Source organism: Cannabis sativa, chromosome X (assembly GCF_029168945.1).
Source record: "Cannabis sativa cultivar Pink pepper isolate KNU-18-1 chromosome X, ASM2916894v1, whole genome shotgun sequence".
Taxonomy (NCBI): Eukaryota; Viridiplantae; Streptophyta; class Magnoliopsida; order Rosales; family Cannabaceae; genus Cannabis; species Cannabis sativa.
The window spans coordinates 56,959,424-56,985,960 of NC_083610.1; the positions used below are offsets into that span (position 1 = coordinate 56,959,424).

Here is a 26,537-nt window from a genome sequence, read left to right on the forward strand (position 1 = left end):
ACCTAATAAAATTGATTAGCAACATAATTAATTTTTAAAATATATGAAATTTATTTTTCATTTTAATATTTTAAAGTTAATTGTTAGAAAAACACTCTTAGGTTAATGAAATTATTTCGAGATAAACTATCTGTATTTTTCTTGAATTTAATTAAATATAGAATTATAACTAACTAGATTCTTTCTGAAGCTTATTTAAATTATTTCATTAAATATACCTATTTAAGTTATAAATTAGTTATTTCTAACTAATTTTATTTATCAACTTAAAATTGAATATCTTTTGAATTTCAAAATTAAGTTGAGGAATTCTAGGAATTGGTTATTGAAGATTCTTAAGATATTTTTTAAGTTGATATTTTTTAAAATCTAAATCAACTTAAAATGGAATATTTTTCAAATTAGGTGGTTACAACTTAATTTTAATATTTAATTAAATTTTATTTGAAAAATATTTAAGTTGGATATTTTTTTTATATAACAACTTAAATTAGATACTTTTTCAAATTTTAGAAAAACACTTTGTTATTGAAATCTATTCTAGATAGTTATTTCTAGTACTAATTATATTTTCTAATATTAAATTAGGAAAATATCATAGATTGTGAAATTAATTGTTTAATAATTAATTTTGGTATAATCTAAGTTAAGTATATTTTTCCTAGTATTAAACTAGAATTAATAATTAAGTCTCCTCTATACTTAATTATTTATTTCTTGAGTTTAATACATTTAATTAAATTGAAAATTAAATATCTAAGTTAGTTTTCATCATGATATTTAAATGTTGTTATTTTCATGATATTTAATTAAATAGAAAATTATTTTAAGTTGAAATTTTTTTTTAAAATTTCAGAACAGCTTAAATTTGAATAATTTTTAAATATATATATATTTTTTATTAATTATGCAAGATATTTTTGAATTTATCTTGAAAAATAGATTAAAGTTGTAAATTAATTATTTATTTTAATTAATTTTGAACCAACTTAAATCAATGATTTTTTTCATTTAATGATTAATTAAAATAAATGAACTAAAATATATTATAATTATAAATGGAATTAATTAGTCAATGAAAGTCTAGATAGATATTATCTGTTTTTTTGCTTGAAGTATTTTTCTAATGATATTTAATTAAATAGAAAAATAATATTTAAGTTTTCATCATGATACTTAAATATTTGATATTTTTCTTTAATACTTAATTAAATAGGAAAATTATATTTTTTGTTGTAAATTAATTTTGGGCCAACATAAAATTAGAATAATTTTTTTTCCAGGATTTATTTTTATTTTATTTTAACAAGCAATTTCGAAAATTGTATTCTTAAATACTTCAATTTTTTGAAACGCAATATATATTTATAGAAAATTAAATTTGAGTTGTAAATTAAGTTAAATTAATTTTTGAAACAACTTAAATTGAATAATTTTCTAAATATTTATTAGAAATTATTACTAAGATGGAAATAATTCATTTTATTTTCATATCCATCTAAGTATAATTTTATAAATATTAAATTAAACTTTATATTTAGAATTTTTCATTCTAAATTGGAAACTTTAATTAAATAAATATATATTTAAAATAAATTGATTAAAATAAATATTAGAAGAAAATACACTTTTAATAATGAGCTTTATTATTAGGATATTCGATCTCCATTGTTGGATTTACATAGCTATTGTTTTAGTGAGTAATCATCCCTAACGTAGGAACGTTGATTAGCAAGTTAGCGCCGTAGAATCTCGAAAGATAAGTATTTTTGTAAGTGTTTTATATTAGTATTGATCACCCTAATGGTAGCGACTGTATAAGACTTACAAAAGTATGAAACAATGATGGAAGCTCATAAGATAGAATAGCCTTGACTCTCGCCTAAACGGGACAACGCTGGATTCTGATCTTGATCGAATAAAAGGTTGCTAGAATGTTTATCATTTTAGATGAGCTGACAAATCTATTCAATGGATGGTATCACTGACTCTCGCCTAAACGGGACACTGATATCAGTTTGTTGAAGACCTTGGAAATTATTTAGGATTGTATGTTTTAGTATTTTCGCTTGTCATTCCTACTTGCTATATGTTTAATAATTTCTGAATTGTGTGTGAATTTATATTGAACCATGTTATTTTCTGTTATTAATTGTAGTTTAATTTCGAATCTTCATTGTTGGTCTAACTTGGTTTGTTGTTCTAATGGGACAAATCCCTAATGGATTGTCAACCATTAGACAAACATAATAGTGTTAGATCTCGATAGATAAATATTCTAAATGCAACATCTAGCTGTTCATCAATTGATGACACCTTAGACTAGTATTTATAATATGAAACAAGAAGATTATATAAATAAGAATAACTTTGACTCTCGCTTATCGAAGCATCATTGGATTCTTATTTAAATACAAAATTATCCTAATTCCTCTTAGCTTATTCATTTCAAATTAGCTCAATAATATATCATTAGATAAATGGTTTATAAATCATATAATGTCATTCTATTTTCTCTTAAGAAATTAAATGGCACTTATGATTATATTCCCGAAATTCTATTCCAAAATGATATAAATCCTCAATCTTAGAAATCTCCTACTTGTTTAGGCAAATTAGACTTAAAGTTAGATTAGTAGTGGTGGTCCAAGATAGAAGATACTCATGAATATTTGGTATAATTTAAGTCTTTGACTTTAAATTTTAGATTCCAAATAAAGATTTTATATCTCTATTTCAAGAATACAATACATTACACTTTCACAAGTGTTTCAATAACCATTTTCTATCAATGGATTCAAACTGTATGTTAGTATGGAATGTGAGTTTAGTATTCTGTGACCAGGATCCACTTGCACTATTCTAAGAACTCTTTGATGTAACTAAATCAAGTCATCAAAAGACTACAACCACATTTTCTAAATCTATGGCATTTGTATCTTGTTCATAGTAGTTTTGACAAGATCAATCTCTGCAAAGAGTTAATATCCCTAAATCCACTGAAAGTAAGTTCATCTCATTCACAGATGGATGTACATTCAGGGGTGGATATGAGTTTTTCATTATATTCTTAATATGATCACTCTAGATTTTACCTTATGCAAAAGAAATTTGAAATGTTTGAAAAGTTTCATGAATTTCTAGCAATGGTGATAAACCATTAAGATAAGTGGTTAAACATCTTGCGAACTGATAGGGGTGGAGAAATAGTTAGTAGATATGAAATTCAAAGATCATTAAGTTGATTTTTTAATTATATCAAAACTTACCTTCCCAGAAATTCGATTTGCATATTGATGATTAGTTACTAGTCGTTGCCTAAGTCCTTCTAATATAATACCCTAGTGAAAGGAAAATTTCAGAATGATGGAATGGTTGTGTACTTAGTGTAAATCATTACTAGAGTCATGGACGACCTAATCGAAATCTTAAGAAAAGCTAGAACTGTTAACCATGGTTTGCATGTTTGTTAGCTATTCTAAGTGATTAGGGGTGGAGTATCCCATAGTCATTAGATAAGAAAGTGTTTGTTTAAACAAATACTAGTTTTCTAAGAAAATGAATAAGTCTGAAAATAAAGTAGCAAATAAAGGAGATATTTTTTTCTTGATTCCAAAAGTGTGTTATCATCTTATTCTACATATGATGATCCCACTGCCTTTGTTGTCTTGACACAACCGAAGAGGTCAATACCATTTAGTTTTCTTAGACATAATTCATGGTACCTTGTCGTAGTGGGAGGGTTTCTAGGAACTCACCTTCTTATGACTTGGAAGACACTAGTGATTAAAATCCATTGTGAGTTTAAACAAGTAATGGATTGTCAAAAATAAGAAACTAAGAAGGAAAGCCAAGAAAACTATGGTTTAATCCATTCACATGGAGTAACCTAAAGTTTTCTATTACAAGGACATGAAAGGAAATTTTCATTAATAAGTCTATTCAATGGACTTAACAAAACTTCCTGTTCCTAGTATTAAAGGTTTGAGTTTATCTAAACCTATGGCTTATTGTATACCTCGTTAATTACTTACTCTAGTGCAAGCAGCTCACTTTAGTAAGATGCTGAAGCATTTTCTTTTTAATGGCAATCTATAGAAGTTTCTCGACTTCTAGGCATAGATTTTATTTATCTAAGGAAAAGTCTCAACTATTCCAGAAAAGATAAGGCCATGAAAGAATTCCTTCAATCAACAGTGAGAGGTCTCAGATATGCTTTAGTATGCCTTACACCAGACACCTGCTATTGAGTGGGAGTAATGAGTAGGTATCAGATTAATCCAAGAAAGGAACATTGGAAGATAATCAAATAAATCTTAAGATTAAGAAGAGGAATTATATGTTAGTCGATAAGGGTGTATTTAATACTCTTAGACTACACCACATCAGATTTCTAGACTTGCCTTTGTGCTAGAAAGTCTGCTGATAAGATGGTATTAACTCTGGGGGTGGAGTAGTGATTTTGGAGAAGTGTAAAAACCTATCTGAAATCTCTAAGTCTACCAGAGAGAGACTGAATGTTAAAGTTGCAGGAAAGGTACTTATTCAGTCTAAGGAAAGTTTTATACATTTTTGGCACCGTTCCAACATTTCTTAACTACTAGTGTTACTTCCTGATTAACCAAAAAGTAGTTGCCGAAAGTATAGAATCCAGTATCCCAAGAGAGAAGACATATAGAGAGGAATTTCACAATATCAAGGATTTTGTGATTAAAGAAGAGTAATGGTGGAGAAAAGGTTGTGTTTAATACAACCTGTCAGATCCTATTACGAGGAGTATATTACTACTAAACTTGATTTGTATATCAAGGTGTTGAGATTATTTGAAATGCACCTTTTGTTTTATATTAGTGCAAGTGAGGGTTTGTTGGGTTTTGTGCCCTAAATAAAACCCATTTTAATATAATCAGATTTACTAATAAAGATCAGAAATAACATTTTATGTTGCATGGTTCACATGATTTATTTCTTGATTATATATATAATGTATAAATTCTATTTAAGTCCAGAACATATATTTTTGCTAATGATTATAGTGTTGTCAGCACAGTGAAATATAATCTTGATTATATGTTCAAAAGTTTATTCCCTGATTTGTCAATTTACTGGATTTAGACTAGCATGATAATCAGCGATAGGTATTCTTACACCTTGGATAAGTGTTATGTCCTTTCCAGGGCATTGGCAAACTTTACCAGTATCGGATGTATGGAGTATACATCGGAAGGGACCGATATTGAACTTTGATTAGATATGTTAAAATTTACCGTAATATTTATTCAATTCAATATAACCTGTTGATCCTATATCAAATGATCTCAATCCTGATATGATTAGGTTCGATCTCAAGAGTATTATACAGGTTCTTTGATTTGTTAGTTAAGCCTACTTTTGGGTCAGGGTGATACGTACATTTTGGGAACATGATAGTATAATTGAGTGGGAGCGCTAACATAAATATGGATCTATAACTTCTATAGGAATTTAGAAGTGAAAGGATGATATCCTTCGAGGTTGGCTAAACAGAGACAAATGGTTGAGATCTCAATTCACTTCACTGAAATATCATTTATACGGAGCTAAGTGTTTTAAGGATAAAATACATTGAAGGTGTAACGGTAATTTAGTCCCTATTCAATGTAGATCATCTATTAGAGGGTCATTGATCAAATTAGGATTATAACAATGGATAATTAATAGCGTATCTATATCGTGGAACATATAGAGCGTTCTACATGACTGAGAGTGCAATTCCAAGTTCTAAGTGTGGATTCAATAAGGAATTAATAAGTTAGACCATACTGCTTGTAAGACTCAGTTAATTGATTTTAGTTAATCAATTATAATTCTAAAGGTAGACTATGTCTACTTTATGAATTTTCACTAAGCAAGGGCATAATTGTGAAGAAAAGAGATTCTAGGTTTTATTTATTAATTAAGAGACTTTATATGTCTAATTAATAAAAATATTAAATGACAATATTATTTAATAATTAATTTTTAGTTATCAAATAATTAGAATTGGCATTTAAGTGGTAAAATTGGAAAATTGACGTTTTTAAGAAAATGGGTTGGAAAAATGACAAAATGGCAAAATTGGAAGTGGAGCCCATTATCCTATCCATGGCCGGCCACACTTAATGAAATTTACCATTTATTTTTTCATTATTTTAATGCCAAATAAATCTAACCTAAACCTAGGTGGTTACCTATAAATAGATAGTGATGGCTCACATTCACACTTAACTCTGTCAGATAAAATTTGAGCCTCCTATTCTATACCATAGCCGCCACCCTCTTCTTCTCTGCTCTTCTCTAAATTTTCGAACCTTGAGCGAATGAGTGAGTGCCCACACACATCAAGTGGTATCTCAATCATAGTGTGGAAGATTGTGAAGAATCCAATCAACAAGAAGGAGAATCAGCATCAAGGAAGGAGAGAAAGAGATCCAGGTTCAGATCTTGGTGATGCTCTGATACAGAAAGGAATCAAGGGCTAGAGATCTGAACGGAAGGAGTGATTATATCATGCTGCACCCAATGTAAGGTTTCCTAAACTTTATATGTGTTTAATTTCATTGTTTTAGAATTCATATTAAGATTTTAATGAAACATAGATGGTAGTAAATCTATATCCTCGTAAAATATTTCCAACACACTCCTCCTTTCTTAGGCACTCATTGAACAGAACTAACCCATGAACTATCCGAGTTTGGGTACACAATACAATAATCTAGCCACTTGATCACTTCTTTTCGCACCACTTCCTTCATGACAGGATTAAACCTTCACTGATGCTCAACATAATTACTACAACCAGCTTCTAAGAGTATATTGTGCGTGTAAATCGTTGGGCTAATACCTCTTATGTCAGCCATAGTCCACCTGATTGCTTTCTTATGCTTTTTAACACCTCTAGCAAGGCACCTTCATCTTCAACTTCCAAGCCTGCTGCTATAATAACTGACAGCATTTCATTCTCCCCCAAATAAGCATACTTTAGATGAATTGGCAAGGGTTTCAACTCCAACTTTGGTGGTTCTTGGATGGAGGGTTTTGGAGGCTTAAAATTACTTTCCTTCAACTCTAAAGATTCAAAGGGCCTCTTGAATTTAGGGACAGGTTGTACTAGCTCCACCCAAGAAACTTGGGTTTCTTCATCTTCACTCAAGTCTTCAAGCTCATAAAGAGAACTTATCAACTTCTCATCTTCCCAAACTTCCTTGTAAATTCTTTCAGTCACAATAGAGTCGATCACACTTAGACGGAAACATTCTTCTATCTCATTCAGAAATCTCATATTATTGAACACATTAAAGGTGACTTTTTGGTCATTCACCTTCATAGTGAGCTCCCCATTTTGCACATCAATCAGAGTTCTCCCGGTAGCAAGGAATGGCCGACCAATTATAATAGGCACTTCTCTATCAGCTTCATAGTCTAGGATGATGAAGTCGACTAGAAAAATGAACTTGTCAACCTGTACTAGTACATCTTCTATATTTCCTTCGGGATGGGCCATTGACCTATCAGCAAGCTGCAATGTAACAGTTGTAGGTCGTGTTTCACCAATACCCAACTTCTTAAAGATCGACATAGGCATGAGGCTGATGCTTGAACCCAAATCACATAAGGTTCTTCCAACATCCCATCCCCCAATAGAACAAGGAATTGCAAAACTACCAGGATCTTTCAACTTCGGTGGAATCTCGCTTTTTAACATGGCATTGCATCCATCGGTGAGAGCTACAGTTTCAAAGTCTCCTAACCTCCTTTTCTTCGTCAAAATATCTTTTAAGAACTTGACATAATTAGGCATTTGCTCCAACGCTTTTACCAAGGAAATATTGATATGGAGCTGCTTCAACACATCTAAAAAGTTCATGAATTGCCCATCTTGCTGCTATTTTCGAAATCTCTGGAGAAATGGAAGGGGTGGTTTTGGACCTGAATTTACTGGTGCAGATTACTGACTTGCAGGTTGCTGGCCCTTTCCTGTATCAACTGGGCTAGTTTCAGCAACTTCCTGGGCAGTTTTGTTACTCAATTTTTCGTCGATTTGGATTGAAGTGGGCTCCCCACTACCCTTTATTTCCTCCTTATAATTTTTCAGATGCTTGCCACTTCTTAGATAAATGGCTTTGCATTGTTCCTTCCCATCCCTCCTTGGATTTTCCCTGTCACTAGGCAAGGAACCTTGCGGCCTAGCTTTTAATTCATTGGCCAAATGTCCCAGCTGCAACTCAAGGTTTCGAAGAGAGGCTGCCTGGCTTTGTATCACTGCATCATTTTTGGCCATATAATCTGGCATTAAACTCTCAAAAGAACTCAGTTGGGAGTTTTGAGCATGTTGTGAATGTCGCGACTGTTGTTAAAAACCTAGTGGATATGCTTGTCTTCCTTGGGCTGGTGTGGTACTTGAGCTTACTCCTTGACCCCCCTAAGAAAAATTAGGATGATTCTTCCATGCTTGATTATAAGAATTTGATAATGCCCCATTGTTTCTGTTAAAATTCTAATATCCCATGTAACAAACAGACTCCAAATTAGAAGGACACTTCTCAAACACATGTCCTTCTCCACAAAACACACATAAGACATCCTCACTTTCAATGGCAGCCGCTGGCTGATTATTCTTAGAGTTTCCAATGCTCAAATTCTTCAAAACATTCATCATGGAAGCCATTTGAGCTGTCAAAGCCGTTAGTGCATCTACTTCAAGGACCCCCGCCACTTTTCTACTTGTTGGAGCTCTTGTGTTGAACCATTGGTAGTTGTTACTTGCAATGGTCTCCAAAATCTCAAATGCTTCGTAGTAAGACTTGGACAAAATAGCACCATTGGCTGATGCATCTAACACCATTCAAGAAGCTACATTTGAGCCATTATAAAAAGTCTCCATCTGTATACAATGTGAAATTCCATGATGTGGACACTTTCGCAAAAGTTCCTTAAACCTCTCACACGCATCACTTGTAGATTCATCTTTAACCTTCTGAAAAGACATGATCTCACTTCTAAATTTTGCATTTCTAGTAGGAGGAAAATATTTTCGGAGAAACTTTTTAGCAAGATCATTCCATTTAGTGACAGAATCAGGAGGCAAAGTGTTGAGCCATGACCTAGCTCGGTCTCGTAGCGAGAATGGGAATAACTTTAGCCTTAGCACCTCTTCACTCACTCCTTGGATCTTAAAATAATTGTTCACCTCCTAGAATGAATAGAGATGGAGGTTAGGATCCTCAGTTGGCATCCCGTTGAACTGCCCCACGGTTTGGAGCATTTGAAACATCACTGGCTTGAGCTTAAATTGTTGTGCTTGTATTTCAAGCCTCACAATACCTGGGTTGAGCTCATTAAACATGGGGCAACATATTTTCGTATAGCCCTTGCTCGGTCGTCTGCTAATATGATGGGATTAACCATCTGTTGGGCAATCCCATCATCATCAAGATTTTTAGCCATGATGTCTCGGCCCTTAGCCTTTTGAACCATTCTTCTTCTTTGAAATGTGCGTTCAATCTTGGGGTCAATTGGAGCAATTTCAAAGTCCTCTTGTTGGTTCATACACTATAGATACCTGAGATTTCAAATAACAAACCAGCAAGATCAAAAAACATACAAATAGAATGTCAATTAGTTGATAAAACAGAATTTAGAACTTAAAGTCCCCGGCAACGGCGCCAAAAACTTGTTGTGAAAATTATATTGATTTATAATTGCCACAAGTGTACACAATCACAAACAAGTAATACAATGATAAGTAATCAAGGTTCGTATCCACAGGAACTTTTACACTAAATAATGCAAAATTAACTAAAAGTAATTCAAAATTTTCAAATAAAAAGAAAGCAAAATAACTAATCAATTCAAGAGAAAAATTCTTAACCTTAGTTCTAGAGTTGAGAAATAATATTTTAAGCTAAATAAACTAAAATTAAGAAGCCAAAAGTGATTAAAGTTGTGATAATTTCAGATTTAGAAAATAGACTTGGGTGGTTAAATTCCCCCTGGTATGTTCCAGTTGATACAGCAATGACTTAGGAATCCTGTCAGAGTTAACAAATTTCAAGAAAAACCAGCAAGCTTTTTCCAAAACCTGCAGTATACCATCCATAACCTCAACAATGTATTCCTACGCTAAATCAGGTCACAAACAGTCTAATATAGCATCAAATCTTTAGTTAAGCAAGGTAGCAAAATATGCCTATTTTACTACTAATTAATACCTAAACGAGTAGTAAAAATCATACATCAATTAAATGGGTTCATCTATGTCTTACTTTTCCAAGTAAGATCTAGCTTACTAAATGTTAAATCTGGCCAAAAATTAACATTCAATCAACATTTCATCACATCTAATTGAACAAAGATAGGATTACTTCAACCATTGCAAATCAAAGCACTAGTTCATACAAGGGTTCATAACCACCCAAATCTCAAAGATCTCAGTTCATGTTTGAAATTAAAAGCCTAAAACCAGAAATTAACATATTCATGGAGCTAAAGAGAATATCAAAGACTAGAAAATGATACAAAATGGAAGAGGAGAGCAAAAGAAATGAGTTGGTGAGCTCAAATCTTCTCTATTGAGGTTGCCTTCTTCTCCTTCTTCTTAGTCTTCTTCTTCTCTTCTTTGTACTCTCTTTCTTTTTTTTTTCTGTACTTCCTTTCTGAAAATTCGTACTCCTTCCTACATTCAAGTGCAGCCACCATCTATATCTCTATATTCTCCTGCCTGCCCCCCATTTAGGGTACTAAAGTTTACCCTAATTGGAAATCCAAGTCATTGTCCACTTGTCCTTCTTTTTCCATACATTGGCTGACTCATTATACACATTTTTACCACATAAGTATCATTTATTCCTCATTAACGCCAGCAAGAATTTCTGCCACAATTCACTTACTGGGCTTGCCAATTGCTACGCGATAATTACTATAGCATTGACAGTCAGCAACAAGCATTATCCTACTTTTTTTCTTCTTGTCCCAAACACTTCCCAATACCCATTTCAACCTTTTTTTTTCTGCTTAATACACACGAAAACAACAACATAAGTCTATCTAACACTTAATAACACACACACATTTCTATTTACTACAAAGACACTATAAACTAAATACAATCACATAAAATAGACACTAATTACTCTACTATTTAGTTTGAAATTCAAGTTTAAAGATATCAAAATAACTCTAAAACATAGAGTTATCAATTTTATACTTCTTCTTTTAATTCTTGTGCACGTTCCTTGTCGAATTATCTCCTTTTTTGCTAGACGAGATAAAAGTTTGGATCAATGTTGAGGGCATATCCCGACTATGCCTTCATGTGACCAGGCAAAAATATCAAGGTTCGCTCTTAGAAATTTTATTAAAGCTATTTTTATGTCGAGCAACAAACCCTTACCAATTTTGAGTTTCCTATTCTTCCACCGATCCAACATTTGTATTAGGCTCCCCAAGGTGGGTCTATATCTTCATCCTTGCCTTGGGCAAATTCCTATTGGGTGATGCCTTTACCTTTCTCCAAAATCTGGTCGGAGGTTTGGCCTTGGATATAGCAAGGTTGTAGCATTCTCGTGTCATTCTTTGGTTTTGACTTTAACTTACTCACAATTCCCAGATTCTTGAGTGTGCTCGAGGTGTCTTCTCATATCCCACTCCATGGTCATTCTTTGGTTTCCTTTCAAATAGCCCACTCCATTTCTTGTTACAAATTTTACACACAAGTGATACACTGAAGTGACAGCCTTCAAGTCATATAAGGGTGGTCGGCCTAGCATGACATTAAAGATAGAAGGCACGTCGATCACTAGGAATTGAGCCTTCACTATTGTGCTTGTCAGAGTTTGTCCCACTGTAAGTGGTAGCCAGATTTGTCCAAGTGGAGCAATGCTTTGACTGGAGAAGTCGCATACTAGCTAAGTGCCGGGAACCAAGTCTTTCAAGTGAAGCCCCATCTTTTCATATGTTGTTTTTGTTGGGTTTTGTACCCTAAATAAAACCCTTTACAATCTGATTAGTTATCAATATAAGAAATTTGAAGTGATTTATGTTTGCATGAATTTTACATGCTAATGGTTTAATATGTTTATTACATTTACACACAAAATATGTTAAGTCCAGATCATATGTTTATTCACAATTACAGTATTGTCAACACAGTGGAATGTAATTGTGATTATATGAATAAAAAGACTAAGTCCCTGTTTCATCAGTGTTTTGGATTTACACTAATGTGATAATCAGCGATGATGTGTACTTACACTTGGAGTAAGTGTTATGTTCTTTCCAGGACATTGGTAAAGTATACTAGTTTCGAATGTATGAAGTATACATTGGACTGGATCGATATTGAACTTAGTTAAGATATTATAAACTTACCGTTGTATCTTTCCAAGTCAATATCAGTAGTTCATCTTAAGATTAAAAGAATCTAAATCCTGATATGCTTAGGCTCAACTCAGGAGTACTATTCATGTTCTTTGATTTATTAGTTAAGCCTACTTTTGGGTCAGTGTCATACGTATATTTTGGGAGAATGATAATATGATTGAGTGGGAGTGCTGAACATAAATATGGAATCTATAGCTTCTACTGGTGTAAAGAAGTCAAGTGATGATTCCCTTCGAGCTTAGCTAAATAGAAGTAAATGGATGAGCTCTTGTTTAAGTGACTAATTCTTAGATCACTAAACATCATTTACAGGTAGCTAAGTGTTTTAAGGGGCAAAATACGTTGAGGGGTGAAAACGGTAAAATTATCCCATCTCGATGTAAATCATCTATATAGACGATCTTTGATCACAATAAGATTATAACAATGGTTAAATGAGATAGCATATCTATATCGTGGAACATATAATATGCTCTATATAAGTCTGAGAGTGCAATTCTAAGTTCTAAGAGTGGATTCAACGAGGAATTAATAAGTAGGGATTTACTTAGTAAATTTGGTTCACTTAATGGAAGCTAAGCATATAGATCCATGGTACCCATTCTAGTTGAGACTATACTGCTTGTAAGACTCAATAATTGATTTGTGATTAATCAATTATAATTCTAAAGTTAGACTATGTCTAATTTGTGAATTTTCACTAAGCAGGGGTGAAATTGTAAAGAAAAGAGATTCTGGATTTATTTATTAATTAAGAGATTCTATATGTCTAATTAATAATTAAATTATATCTAGTTTTGGCATTTAAATGGTTAGAATTGAAAAATTGGCGTTTTTGAGAAAATAGAAATAAAAATTGTGAAAACTGCAAAACCAAGTGAGGCCCAATAAACACCTTGGCCGGCCACTTAAGCAAGTTTTTCAAATTGATATTTTCATTATTTTAATGCCAAATAATTACTAACCTAAACCTAGTAGTTGCCTATAAATAGAATGTGATGGCTCAGTCAAATAATAAGTTTTCAACAAGTTTTCAACAAGTTTTCAAGCCTTCTGTTAGAAAATTACTTTTTCAGAAAAACTGAGCCTTCCACTTCTCTCTCTATAGCCGACCCTATACCTCTCTCTTTTCCTCTTCATAATTTCGACCCTTAGTGATAGAATAGTGCCCACACACAGCAAGTGGTACCTCAATCATAGATTGGAAGACTGTGAAGGATCACACACAAAGAGAAAGACATTCGGGCTCAGATCTTGATAATACTCTGCGACAGAAAGGATACAAGGGTTAGAGATCTGAGTAGAAGGAGACATTATTCTGCTGCATCAATGTAAGGTTTTCTTAACTTTATATGTATTTATTTATCGTTTTAGAAAGTTCATATTTAGGATGTTAAACAACATACTTGTGAGTAGATTTAAGATCCTGGTAAAATAAATTCCAACAACTGGCCTCAGAGCCATGGTAATTGATTTGCTTGCAAGAAATTTGGACTTTAAAACGATTGTTTGTGTTTTGGATTGTTTAATGTTGTGTTGTGTGTTATATGATGATTGATTGATGTTTGTGAATTTTCGTAAAAAATAATTGTAATTCTGTTTCTGGAATTATTTTTGTTGGATAGTATGGAAAAAATTAAGCAATTTATTTTTTTACAGAACTCAGTTTCGATTTAATTTGAATTAGTTATGATATTTTGAAGTTTCGAAAAAATATCGGGATGAAGCACTCACCCACGCGCGCGGAACCGAGTGATCCTCAGTCAGGCGCGTGTTCGGACAAGATTTTGTCCGAGCAACACGCCCAGGGGTGTCTGAAACCCCTCCTCCGCGCGTGGACATGCTGCAGGTTTCCCCCTGCGCCGAGTTTTCTCGGCAGTGCACGGCATAATGTCCGTACAGCTCGCAATTTTTTCGTTTTTCTTCGATTTTTCATGCTATTTCATGGATTTAACTTCTGATTTTTTGTGTAGTTTTCTATTTAGATTTTTATTTTTCAATTTCAAATCTAATATCAGAAATAAATTAATTTGAATTTTTTAAAATTAATCTTAGATATTAGTGTAATTTGAATTTGAAAACAAGTAAAAATCTATCTTTTTGCTTGATTTTTTATCTTATTTTTAAATTTGATTATATCTTATCTTATTTTTAAATTTAAGGTCAGATATTTTTTTTAAATTAAATATTTTTTTTAATTTGACTTTATTTAAATTTAAAGTAAGATAACTATAATCATGATATTTTGAATAGAAATAAGATATTTTGCTAACTTTTAAATTTTCTTATTTTATTTATTTAAATTAAATCATAAATTCTGAAAAAAGATATTTATTTATCTTTTTTAATTATTATTGAATATTTAATTTATAAAATAACAATTAATTTTTTTTTAAAGTAGTTAGAAATTTTTTTTTTTGAAATGATATTTAGGTTAGTTGAAACCTAATTTTTCAAAATTGTAGGTTTGATTTTAAATATTATTTTATTTATTATTTTATTAATTTCGAAAAATATATATTTTTATTATTTAATTATTTTTTTTCAAAATTTAATTATTTAAAATTAAATAAATCCTACATCCAACTATCCAATTAACCTTGTTGCAGGAGTATGTGTTTTAGCTTATGTGTAAGTTTTATAAAACCTATTATTGCTTGTTCTAAATTGTCATGGTTAATTTGTTGACAGATCCAATGATCTGATTTTAACCCATGGTTCAATAGGTCAAGTAAATAATTTGTAACAGGTAAATTTTACAATCTTCTTTCATCTGTGTATGACCTAGCAACATGATAGGATCTATCCAAATGTGTGCCTGTGTGAGCCTATATATTTATTTTATTATATAGATGCATATAGGTTGTTGCTAAATAAAATGTCACACCATGATAGATTTTATTTAGGTCCATTTAGTTTTCGGACCTATTCAATTAATAACAATTATTTATTTTAAGGTTAAATTCCTCTCTTTTGGGCCTTGTGTGAGAGTTGGGGGTCATTAGAAGTGGGTACGACATACTGAACCCAGCTCTCCCTCACATGAACTACCCCAATTGTGAAGGCCCATTTGCCTGATTTGAATAACTGTGCTAAGTTAATTAAATTAGTTTAACCTAATAAAATTGATTAGCAACATAATTAACTTTTAAAATATATGAAATTTATTTTTATTTTAATATTTTAAAGTTAATTTTAAGAAAAACACTCTTAGTTTTAGATATTATTTCTAGACAAACTATTTGTATTTTTCTTGTATTTAATTAAATAAAGAATTTTAACTAACTAGATTCTTTCTGAAGCTTATTTAATTAAATATTCCTATTTAAGTTATAAATTAGTTAAATTAACTGATTTTTCTTATCTAACTTAAATTTTAATATTTTATTTAAATTTAAAATTAAGTTGAGGAATTCAAGGCATTAGTTATTAAAGGTTCTTAAGATATTTTTTAAGTTAGTTTTAAACTTAAAATGGAATATTTTTTAAATTAAGTGGTTACATCTTAATTTTTGATATTTAGTTAAATTTAAATTTGAAAAATATTTAAGTTCTAGATTTTTTCTACAACAACTTAAATTAGATATTTTTTCAAATTTTTGTGGAAAAGATACTTAGTTCTAGATTTTAAGTATATTTTTTCCTAGTATTAAACTAGAAATTAATAATTAAGCCTTCTCTACTCTTAATTATTTATTTCTTGAATTTAATACATTTAATTAAATTGAAAAATTAAATATCTAAGTTGATTTTCATCATGATACTTAAATATTTCTTTTTCATGACACTTAATTAATTAGAAAATTATTTTCAGTTGAAATTTATTTTTTCAACTTAAATTTAAATAATTTTCAAAACATATTTTGTTTATTTTATTAATCAATTTCGAAATTGCATTTAATTATGCAAGATGTTTTTGAATTTATCTTGAAAAATAGATTAAGTTGTAAATTAATTATTTATTTCAATTAATCCTTGGACCAACTTAAATCAATGATTTTTTCATTTATTGATTAATTTAAAATAAATGAATTAAAGTATATTATTAGAAATTGAATTAATTAGTCAAAGGAAAATCTAGATAGGTGATATTTTTGCTTGAAGTATTTTTCTAAGTAATTATTGTTTAAGTATTTTGAAAATATAAAGTTTTTTTATTTTTTTCAAAATACAGTAAATATATTCTCATGAAAATTTAATTTGTGTTGCAAATTAATTTAAATTAATACAACTTAAATCATTTTCTTAATACTTATGTATAAAAATTACTACTAAGATGGAAATAATTCAATTTATTTCAATCACCATTTAAGTATAATATTATAAATATTAAATTAAATTCTAATTTAGAATTTTAATTCTAAATTCGATATTTAATGAATATATTTTATTACAAATAATAAAGAAAATACATTTTAAAGAATGAGCTTTATTATTATTAAGATATTCAATCTCCATTGTTAGTTTTACATAGCTTTTGTTTTAGTGAGTAATCCTCTCTAATGGAGGAACGTTCATTAGCAAGTTAGCACCGTTTAATCTCGAAAGATAAGTAGCTTTGTAAGTGTTTTATATGGTATGGATCACCCTAATGGTGGCGACTGTATTTGACCTAGAAAATATGAAACAATGGTAGAAGCTCATAAGATAGAATAGCCTTGACTCTCGCCTAAACGGGACAACGCTGATTCCAATCTTGATCGAATAAAAGGTTGCTAGAATGTTTAACATTTTAGATGAGCTGACAACTCTATTCAATGGATAGTAGCTTTGACTCTCGCCTAAACGGGACACTGATATCAGTTTGTTGAAAACCTTGGAAATTATTTAGGATTGTATTTTTCACTATTTTCTCTAATCATTCCTACATGCTATGTGCTTATAATTTCTGAATTGGATTTTGTGTTAAACCATTATTGATTTCTATTTATTATTTTGTAGTATCCTGTATAACCATGATGAATCCCATGTTATCACTCTTGACCGAAAATACGCTAAATGGATCTAACTTTCCAAAATGGAATGAGAACATTAATATTGCTCTCATAGGAGAAAGTGCCTTGTTTTTGTTAACTAAGCCGTCTCCTGAAGTGCCAGGGGGACAATGCAACCAAAGCTGTTAAAGAAAAGTATGAGCGTTGGCAGAATGCTAACAATAAAGCTCTATACTTCATGCTTTCCAGCATGGTTGACACCCTTAAAACTCGGTTTTCTAAAACCGAAAAGGCTGCTGAAGTTATTACGAAGTTAACTGAGCTATTCGGTAGGGCATCTCTTCAGTCTCGCTTTGACGCGACTAAGAAATACATCAATGCACGGATGGAACCCTATCGAAATGTGCATGATCATGTTCTCCTAATGGCAAGTTATTTCCAAGAAGCCCAAGATAATGGTGCTGAAATGGACCACACTACTCAAGTAAGCCTTATCTTGAATAGTCTGACTCCATCATTTCTGCCTTATACATCAAATTATGTCATGAATAAAAAGGACATAAACTTTCATGAGTTAGTCAATGACCTTCAGACATATGAAAATTTGATTGGAGGCCCCAAGAAGAAAAGGGGTAAACCTCAAAATTCTTGCAATGGTAATGGGACGGTTAAACCTGAGGCAAATGTTGCCTCTGCTTCAAAACCCAAATCTAAGAAGAAGTGGAGAAACACCAAGAAGCAACCAAATCCATGAAAAACAAAAAGGCTGCTGCTTCTGGTGATGCACTAAAAGGAAAGTGTTTCTACTGCAATGAGAAAGGTCGTTGGAAACCCCAATGTCCTAAACTTCTTGCAAAGAAACAAGGTATTTCTTTCTATAAACTTTAAGAGTTTTAGTGAATTATTATCCAATTGGATTATTTATTCTGGACTAACTTTGTTTATTTGTTTCTTCTTCTTATAGGCCAAGCTACTTGAACTCAGATGCTATCTTAGTGAGTTGGATCGGAAAGCTGGACAAAAGGGTGAAGATCATCTAGATGAAGATGAAGCTCATTTATTTATCTATTTTTGAATTAATTGTTTTAGTTTAAAAAACAATTTGGATTTCGAATTTTTAGTTTGGGATTTTTATCCCTAATTTTCTCATAATGTTGCAATATATTTTTTTTATTATTATTAATATTTTTTTCTATTACAAATAAATTGCAATTTATGAGATTGAGCTTCATTTACTTTATCTTAAACCACAATTACCACATTATATTTATATGTTTATATGTGTAAGTATTTTTATTATTGATACAAATTCTATAATATTTGCAACTTTTCATAGAGTTATATTAAATAAACACTAGAAATTATATCTATGTTTATTAATAATTGTTAATTCTAATACAATTATTGAGAATTTGTTTAATAAAATGATCTTTTGATCTGATAGGGGTGGAGAAAAGTTAAGAAAACTATGCAATTCAACGATCTTTTATATCTAATGAACTCTGGATTGTATTCAACTCCACATAATCTCTATAACACTTAGAGAATCATGATCTTTATAACCTTTAGGGGTGGATCATAATCTCTATATACTTAGGGGTGGAATTTATCCACAATACTCTATGTTACACATATTTTCTTTAAACATGGAAGTAATATAATGAATTAGCTATTATCAGTATCAATCCTTGATCTTGATTGTATGTTCCAATTTAGTTTTACTGTTGTAGTAAATAATGATACCTATAAAAGTTCTTTGATAATGTATCACACTACCTTAATTGAGTGGGAGAATTTTAAAATTCTTTACCCATCTTCATTAGGTTGACACCTGTGATAGGAACTTAAGAACACTACTAAAAAGAAAATCTAACCATTCATGTTGATAGATATAACTTATCAGAATTATGAGAATAAGATAAAAGAATTCTAGTTCAGTCTATTCGAATGACTTGAGCCAAGATTTATTAATCCTCATAATATTTTATGGTATCTTAATTTTGATTACTTAATCTCTGGCAAGTATTTTTCACTTCAAATACTAGTCTGCTATGTTGATGATTTAGTCTTAAAAGAAACTTAAAGTTTCAGACTAATAAAATAAGTCAAAACTAGATAACTCTCCAAACAATAAGAGGTTAAAAGTATCATTTAACCAGAAATCTGCTATTGAGTGGGAGCTATCTGACATGTAATCAAATAAGGAACGTTAGAAGACATTCAAGAAAGATTTATGAAAGTGATCTATATTTTAAAACAGTAAGGATTTCAGTATCCCTTGATGAGTAATGCATATAGTAAAGGATGTTTCATAAATATTTTTATGAACTAGTTTCCAATAGTTCAGTTGGATTCAAAAATACTACACTTGATCTGAAGATCAAGACAACAGATTGATTTATTTGCACAGTTTGTTTTATGTTAGTGCAAGTGGGAGTTTGTTGGGTTTTGTGCCCTAAATAAAACCCTTTACAATCTAATTAGTTATCAATATAAGAAATTTGAAGTGATTTATGTTTGCATGATTTTACATGCTAATGGTTTAATATATATGTTTATTAAATTTACACACAAAATCCGTTAAGTCCAGATCATATGTTTATTCACAATTACAGTATTGTCAACACAGTGGAATGTGATTGTGATTATATGAATCAAAAGACTAAGTCCCTGTTTCATCAGTGTTTTGGATTTACCCTAATGTGATAATCAGCGATGATGTGTACTTACACTTGGAGTAAGTGTTATGTTCTTTCCAGGACATTGGTAAAGTATACTAGTTTCGAATGTGTGGAGTATACATCGGACTGGACCGATATTGAACTTAGTTAAGATATTATAAACTTACCGTTGTATCTTTCCAAGTCAATATCAGTAGTTGATCTTAAGATTAAAAGAATCTAAATCCTGATATGCTTAGGCTCAACTCAGGAGTACTATTCATGTTCTTTGATTTATTAGTTAAGCCTACTTTTGGGTCAGGGTGATACGTATACTTTGGGAACATGATAGTATGATTGAGTGGGAGTGCTGAACATAAATATGGAATCTATAGCTTCTACTGGTGTATAGAAGTCAAGTGATGATTCTCTTCGAGCTTAGCTAAATAGAAGTAAATGGATGAGCTCTTGTTTAAGTGACTAATTCTTAGATCACTAAACATCATTTATAGGTAGCTAAGTGTTTTAAGGGGCAAAATACGTTGAGGGGTGAAAACGGTAAAATTATCCCATCTCGATGTAAATCATCTATATAGAGGATCTTTGATCACAATAAGATTATAACAATGGTTAAATGAGATCCCATATCTATATCGTGGAACATATAATGTGCTCTATATAAGTCTGAGAGTGCAATTCTAAGTTCTAAGAGTGGATTCAACGAGGAATTAATACGTAGGGATTTACTTAGTAAATTCGGTTCACTTATTGGAAGCTCAGCATATAGATCCACGGTCCCCATTCTAGTTGAGACTATACTGCTTGTAAGACTCAATAATTGATTTGTGATTAATCAATTATAATTCTAAAGTTAGACTATGTCTAATTTGTGAATGTTCACTAAGCAGGGGTGAAATTGTAAAGAAAAGAGATTCTAGGTTTATTTATTAATTAAGAGACTCTACATGTCTAATTAATAATTAAATTAAATGACAATATTATTTAATAATCTATTTTAGTTATTAAATAATTAGTTTTGGGATTTAAATGGTTAAAATTGGAAAATTAACGTTTTTGAGAAAATAGAAATAAAAATTGTGAAAACTGCAAAAACCAAGTGAGGCCCAATAAACACCTTGGCCGGCCACTTAAGCAGGTTTTTCAAATTGATATTTTCATTATTTTAATGCCAAATAATTACTAACCTAAACCTAGTAGTTGCCTATAAATAGAAAGTGATGGCTCAGTCAAATAATAAGTTTTCAACAAGTTTTCAAGCCTTCTGTCAGAAAATTACTTTTTCAGAAAAACTGAGCCTTCCACTTCTCTCTCTATAGCCGACCCTATACCTCTCTCTTTTCCTCTTCATAATTTCGACCCTTAGTTATAGAGTAGTGCCCACACACAGCAAGTGGTACCTCAATCATAGATTGGAAGACTGTGAAGGATCACACACAAAGAGAAGGATATTCGGGCTCAGATCTTGATAATACTCTGCGACAGAAAAGATACAAGGGATAGAGATCTGAGTGGAAGGAGACATTATCCCGCTGCATCAATGTAAGGTTTTCTTAACTTTATATGTGTTTATTTATTGTTTTAGAAAGTTCATATTTAAGATGTTAAACAACATACCTATGAGTAGATTTAAGATCCTGGTAAAAAAAATTCCAACAGTTTTGAACAAAATATTTGAAGAGGCCCCATTGTCAACCATGGTCTGAGCCACCATTTTATTTTCAATATGGACATCAACAACCAAAGGATCATTGTGTGGATAGATAACGTGGTCAGAGTCTTCTTCACTGAAGGATATGACTGTTTCTCCAATGCGCGACTATTTAGGCTTTCTTTCTTCAATGGCCAAAACTTCATCTTTCTATTCATGTTGCAGGGTCAAAGCATATCTTTCTCTAGCTTTGTGTTACGATTTTTCTGTTTATTACGCAAGTGTACGTATCAAGTAGTATCTCACGCAAGTGAGGTTGAACCACAGGGAATTGGATTAAGTACTACTAAACTATACTTATGATTCTATTTGGTAAAATAATAAGTGTGCAATTTTAAAAGTAAATAACTCAGAAATTAAAGAGAAAATAAACGAAGATTAATCAAGATGAGAGATTAGGGAGGTGAATTATGTTGATAAGCTACCTATGTTAATACCTAATTGCTATCCTTATCTCAATGTGAAAGACAGATTATAAATTAACCTAACTCCTTTCAGATCTTTTAGGTTCTAAATAATATGTTCTCTAATTAACTTCTTAACTAGATCAACACAAAATCAGCATTAAGCAATAATCTATTAGTCACTGAGGCTATGTAAATACTTTCGTTTTACATCAGAACCTAGACTATCCAAATTTTAGCATTCCCAATTCTCACTTTTCACATTTCGAATTAGGATCATAGAACATGTAAAAGGTGATCAAGCTTGCACATGAAATTAAACACAAATAAAGATAGTATTCACACATAAGATGAAGGAATGGCAATGATTTATTAACTAGGCATAAACTTAAACAACAATCATCATCCTCCCTTATTGGGAAATTTAGTTCATAATAACTCTAAAAACATCCATGATTAATTCAGAAATAAAAACAAACATAAAGAAGAATAAAAAGGGTAAAAGAAAGAAACTAGAAGGTGGTATCGCTCCGGGTCTTCAAGATAGCTTCCTCTCCACTTGCCTCCACTATTAGGTCTGTTTTTGCTTAGTTCTGACCTTCAATGTCGTATTCCTTATATAGGGATGAGTGGTGTGCCTCCAATTGAGTGAAAAATCAAAATTAGGTCAAATCTGCGATTTCCGTACCTAGTCGCGACTAGCATTTAAGCTGGTCGCGACTACAGGCAAAACTCGAAAAACAAAGTTTCTTCCAAACTCACGAAGTCGCGACCAGGGTCGCGACCAGGAAAAAGGGTCGCGACCTGGCTCTCTGGAGGTCGCGACTACTGATGCTTCTGGAACCGAATTTTCCAATTTTTTCCAAGTTTGTCCTAGTTTTTTTGCCATTTGACTGAATTCGAACTTTAACACCCCGGGAACCTGAAATAATGAAAATCAAGCATAAAACTGCTCCAAAAGACACTAATAGACGAGATAATGCAAACTTTAAAGACCCGAAATATAGGTTAATTATAACCTAACAAAATCCCCCAAACTAGATTCTTACTCGCCCCCGAGTAAGATGAAAAAAAACTAACTACGCTATCAGATAATCACTACGCTGCTGACTCATGCTCTGTTTTCTTCCTTGCATAAACTAGAATTTTGATCCTACTAACTCTAACAATTAACTCGGATGCTCAATTAATAACACTATGTACAACTTCAACAATCTACTCAAATATGAAACATTGTTATAAAAGTTTTACTCTTTCCATTAGTTCCACAGCCCGATAACTCATAAGCTTGCATGTTTACCTTTCTCCACTAATGTTGACAGTATTCTTTGGAATCATTAGGTCTTTTCAAGGCTTAGGTAATATGGCTCAGATATTCAGGGATAGGCAAGAGACAATTTTGGCTCAAGATATCATAAGCACACAAATAGAACCCCCAAGCTTTTTACTTTTCTTTTTCTAACACCCCATACTGTTCCCAAGTTTACCAAGATTGAGAGAAGATATATTTCTTTATTTTCCAACATCACTGAAATCATATTCTTTACTTCTTTTTTTTTTCTCAATGCTTTGTTTTTTTCTTTTTTTTTTCAGTGACATTGAATTACACAATTTTTTCTCTTCTTTCTTCTCAATCTTACACAAATTTTTCTCCCTCTCACTATTTCGTCACACTAAATGTTTCTTTTCCCCCAAACTAATCATATAGTTTATGATATCATGGATAATCATGGTGAGAATAAAAATTAATAGTGTGGTTGCAAAATTTCAAATCAGTGGGTGAAAACACAACAGGTTAAGGCTCAAAAGGGTAACTAGGGATACACATTATGGTAGGCTTGAAAGGCTCAAACAATCCAACAAATGCCTAAGTCATATTCCAATTGAACACTATCAAGGATTTCGCCTCAAAAGAATAAACATGCAAGTTCTAAGCTATCCTGTCAATCTTACCACAAACCATAGTAAAACAGTTATAACAATTTTCACAACTTGAGTATTTGCAGAAAAACACAGGTTTCTAAGCATCCAAACTAATCCAAAGAGTTAACAAAATCAAGCACACAATTATTTTACAGTTTCAGATCACATCACACTAATCAGCAGTGTACAACTATCATCAAGCTTATTGCCATTCCTTGACTAAAACAAAAAACTAAACAGAAAATTAAAATGCAGAAATTAAAGTGCAGAATTTAAAATTTTTAAGTCTCTCCCCCCAAACTAAATATTACATTGTCCCCAATGTATACAGTAATATGCAGAGAGAAGAAACTTACCTGAGACCCTTTCAGAAAGGGTTGTGTGGTGGCGGCTGGTCATAGGGATAGAACCGAGGAGGTTGTGCCAAGTAGTTTGGGTCATCAATCCCAATGTTCATTCTGTTGATGAGAGAGTTGAGTTGTTGAACTTGTCCCTCATCATAGATACTCCTCTGCACCATGTATTGTTGCATGTGGTTGTTCTGGTGAATTATATAACTCAGATGTGCATGAGTGTATTGTGTTGTAGGATCGATGGGCCCAGGCAATTGTAGTGGTTGCTCCTCTTCTTCTTCTTCAACACTAGGCTCATGTTGCCGCCTACGCCCTTGCGGTGCATCAGGTGGTGGCTGGCCATAGGGGTGTGGCTCTTTCAGCCTGTTGACAAAGGCGATGTCCATCTTGCGAAGTGGCAACACCGTGTTGTCAAACTCTAACTGGGGAACTTCATATGCCCCGCAGAGTTTTGTGATAACTCCCGCCAAACCAAAACCACCTCCCGTGGCTCCTTGCACGATTTGGTCAATGCTTTGCCTTATGACTTGTCCAATGTTAATATTGTACCCCTTCATTATGGCGTACACATATTTTAGGCGATCCATTTGGACATCGGAAAAATGCTTGTTGGGCACTAACCGAGCACTCACAAAGTACAGCCATGTTTTTGCCACCGGGTTCAGCTCACACCGGTATAGAATGTTGGGCGAACCCTCGGTGCCATCATTATCATGGAACCTCAACCCAGGAAATCCCACTGTCTCTGTGACATCCACCATATCAAACTGCTCTTCCTCCTCAATAATTCGGAGGTGTTGTTCCTCCCTAGTGTAATCTGGGACAGAGAACATCACATTGAATGCGTCAGCAGTGGCGGGAACTTTCTTTCCACGCACCTTCACTTCCCCATTCCGGCGGTCGGGCCAATTCGCAAGGAATTCACAGGCCATAGTAACATTAGCCCGACCCCGAGTATCCACAAAGCTTCCCCACTTCATCCTCTCAATTTGCGCTCTGATCGTTTCAAACCGAGGTTAGCGCCTCAATGGATTTTCCGGGAATTCAATACCCCGATCTTCAATATAAGCTCTATTCTTCAACCTTACGAAGCGATTGTGAGCCTCGATATTGCCAAAGCGGGTTCTATCAAAACCCGTTGGTGGTGGGTTTGAAGACGAACCTTCCTCAACATTCCTAGTCCTCTTTGGTGCCATTTTTTTCTCTTTTTTTTTCAATTTTTTTTTTTTTTTAAGAAAAATTGGGCAGCACCTCCCCTTAAATTTTCTCTATCCCAAAAATAAAAATTCACTCAAACAATATTCCCAAACACTCAATACCACAATACAATAATAACAAACCCAATATCATCAATATTTTTGCACCACACACATTTATATCACTCAAAATCTAAAAGTAATTAATCAAATTCTTGAAAGAATGAAGAAAGTGATACTTACAACCCGTAAAAAGCTTTACTCCACCTCCATTGTTGAATGTTCTTGAAAGCTTGAGGTTGAAGGTGAAAACAATGGTGATTTTTGGATTTGGGTTATTTTTTTGGTGTGGGTTTTGATCATATGTGTAGATTGTTGAGTGAAATTGGGTTTTTGATTAGATTGGGTTTAAGGAATTTGAGAAAAGATGAAAAGATAGAAGATTGGAGATGAAAAATTGAATTTTTGAGATGAAAATAGGGTAGGGTCGGCTGAGAGGATTTGAAATTTGAATTTGGTTTGTGTAGGGTTGAATGAGGGGGAAAGTGTGAATTTATAGAAATTCTGGTGAGCAAGTCGCGACTTGGCCTAAGGCAAGTCGCGACTAGCTAACGATGAAAATTCAGGCCTTTCTGGAAAATCAGCAAGTCTCGACTGAGGTCGCGACTTGGAAAATAGGTCGCGACTAGGCTTAAGGCGAGTCGCGACTACTGGGCTTCAGGTCGAAAATATTTTTTTTTTCACGCTTTTCACGATTCAATTAAAAAGAAATAATGTCTGGTACTAATCTAAAAATTGAAAATACTAACAATATTAAAGCAGACTAAAACATAATCAAAAGTCTAACGAAAAATAATACTTGGGTTGCCTCCGAGAAGCGCTGTGTTTATCGTCATACAGCTGGACGCTGAGCCTTGCACTTCAAAGTGGCGCCAAGAT

The 26,537-nt window shown here is 32.2% G+C and overlaps 1 protein-coding gene and 1 non-coding gene across 2 annotated transcripts; one reads left to right on the forward strand and one right to left on the reverse strand.

Annotated features, from left to right (window-relative positions):
* Positions 1 to 6,865: 6,865 nt before the first annotated feature.
* LOC115724938 (uncharacterized) lies at positions 6,866 to 7,885 on the reverse strand. The gene has a single exon (XM_030654317.2). The coding sequence runs from the start codon at positions 7,883 to 7,885 to the stop codon at positions 6,866 to 6,868; it is 1,020 nt and encodes a 339-aa protein (XP_030510177.2).
* A 1,033-nt stretch (positions 7,886 to 8,918) lies between these two features.
* LOC115703307 (small nucleolar RNA R71) lies at positions 8,919 to 9,025 on the forward strand. The gene has a single exon (XR_004009083.1). It is a non-coding gene; the product is annotated as a small nucleolar RNA R71 (small nucleolar RNA).
* Positions 9,026 to 26,537: the final 17,512 nt, after the last annotated feature.

Bases quoted from the DNA above. Each gene is read 5' to 3' on its own strand.
- LOC115724938 (XM_030654317.2), bottom strand. From the start codon at position 7,885: ATGAACTTTTTAGATGTGTTGAAGCAGCTCCATATCAATATTTCCTTG.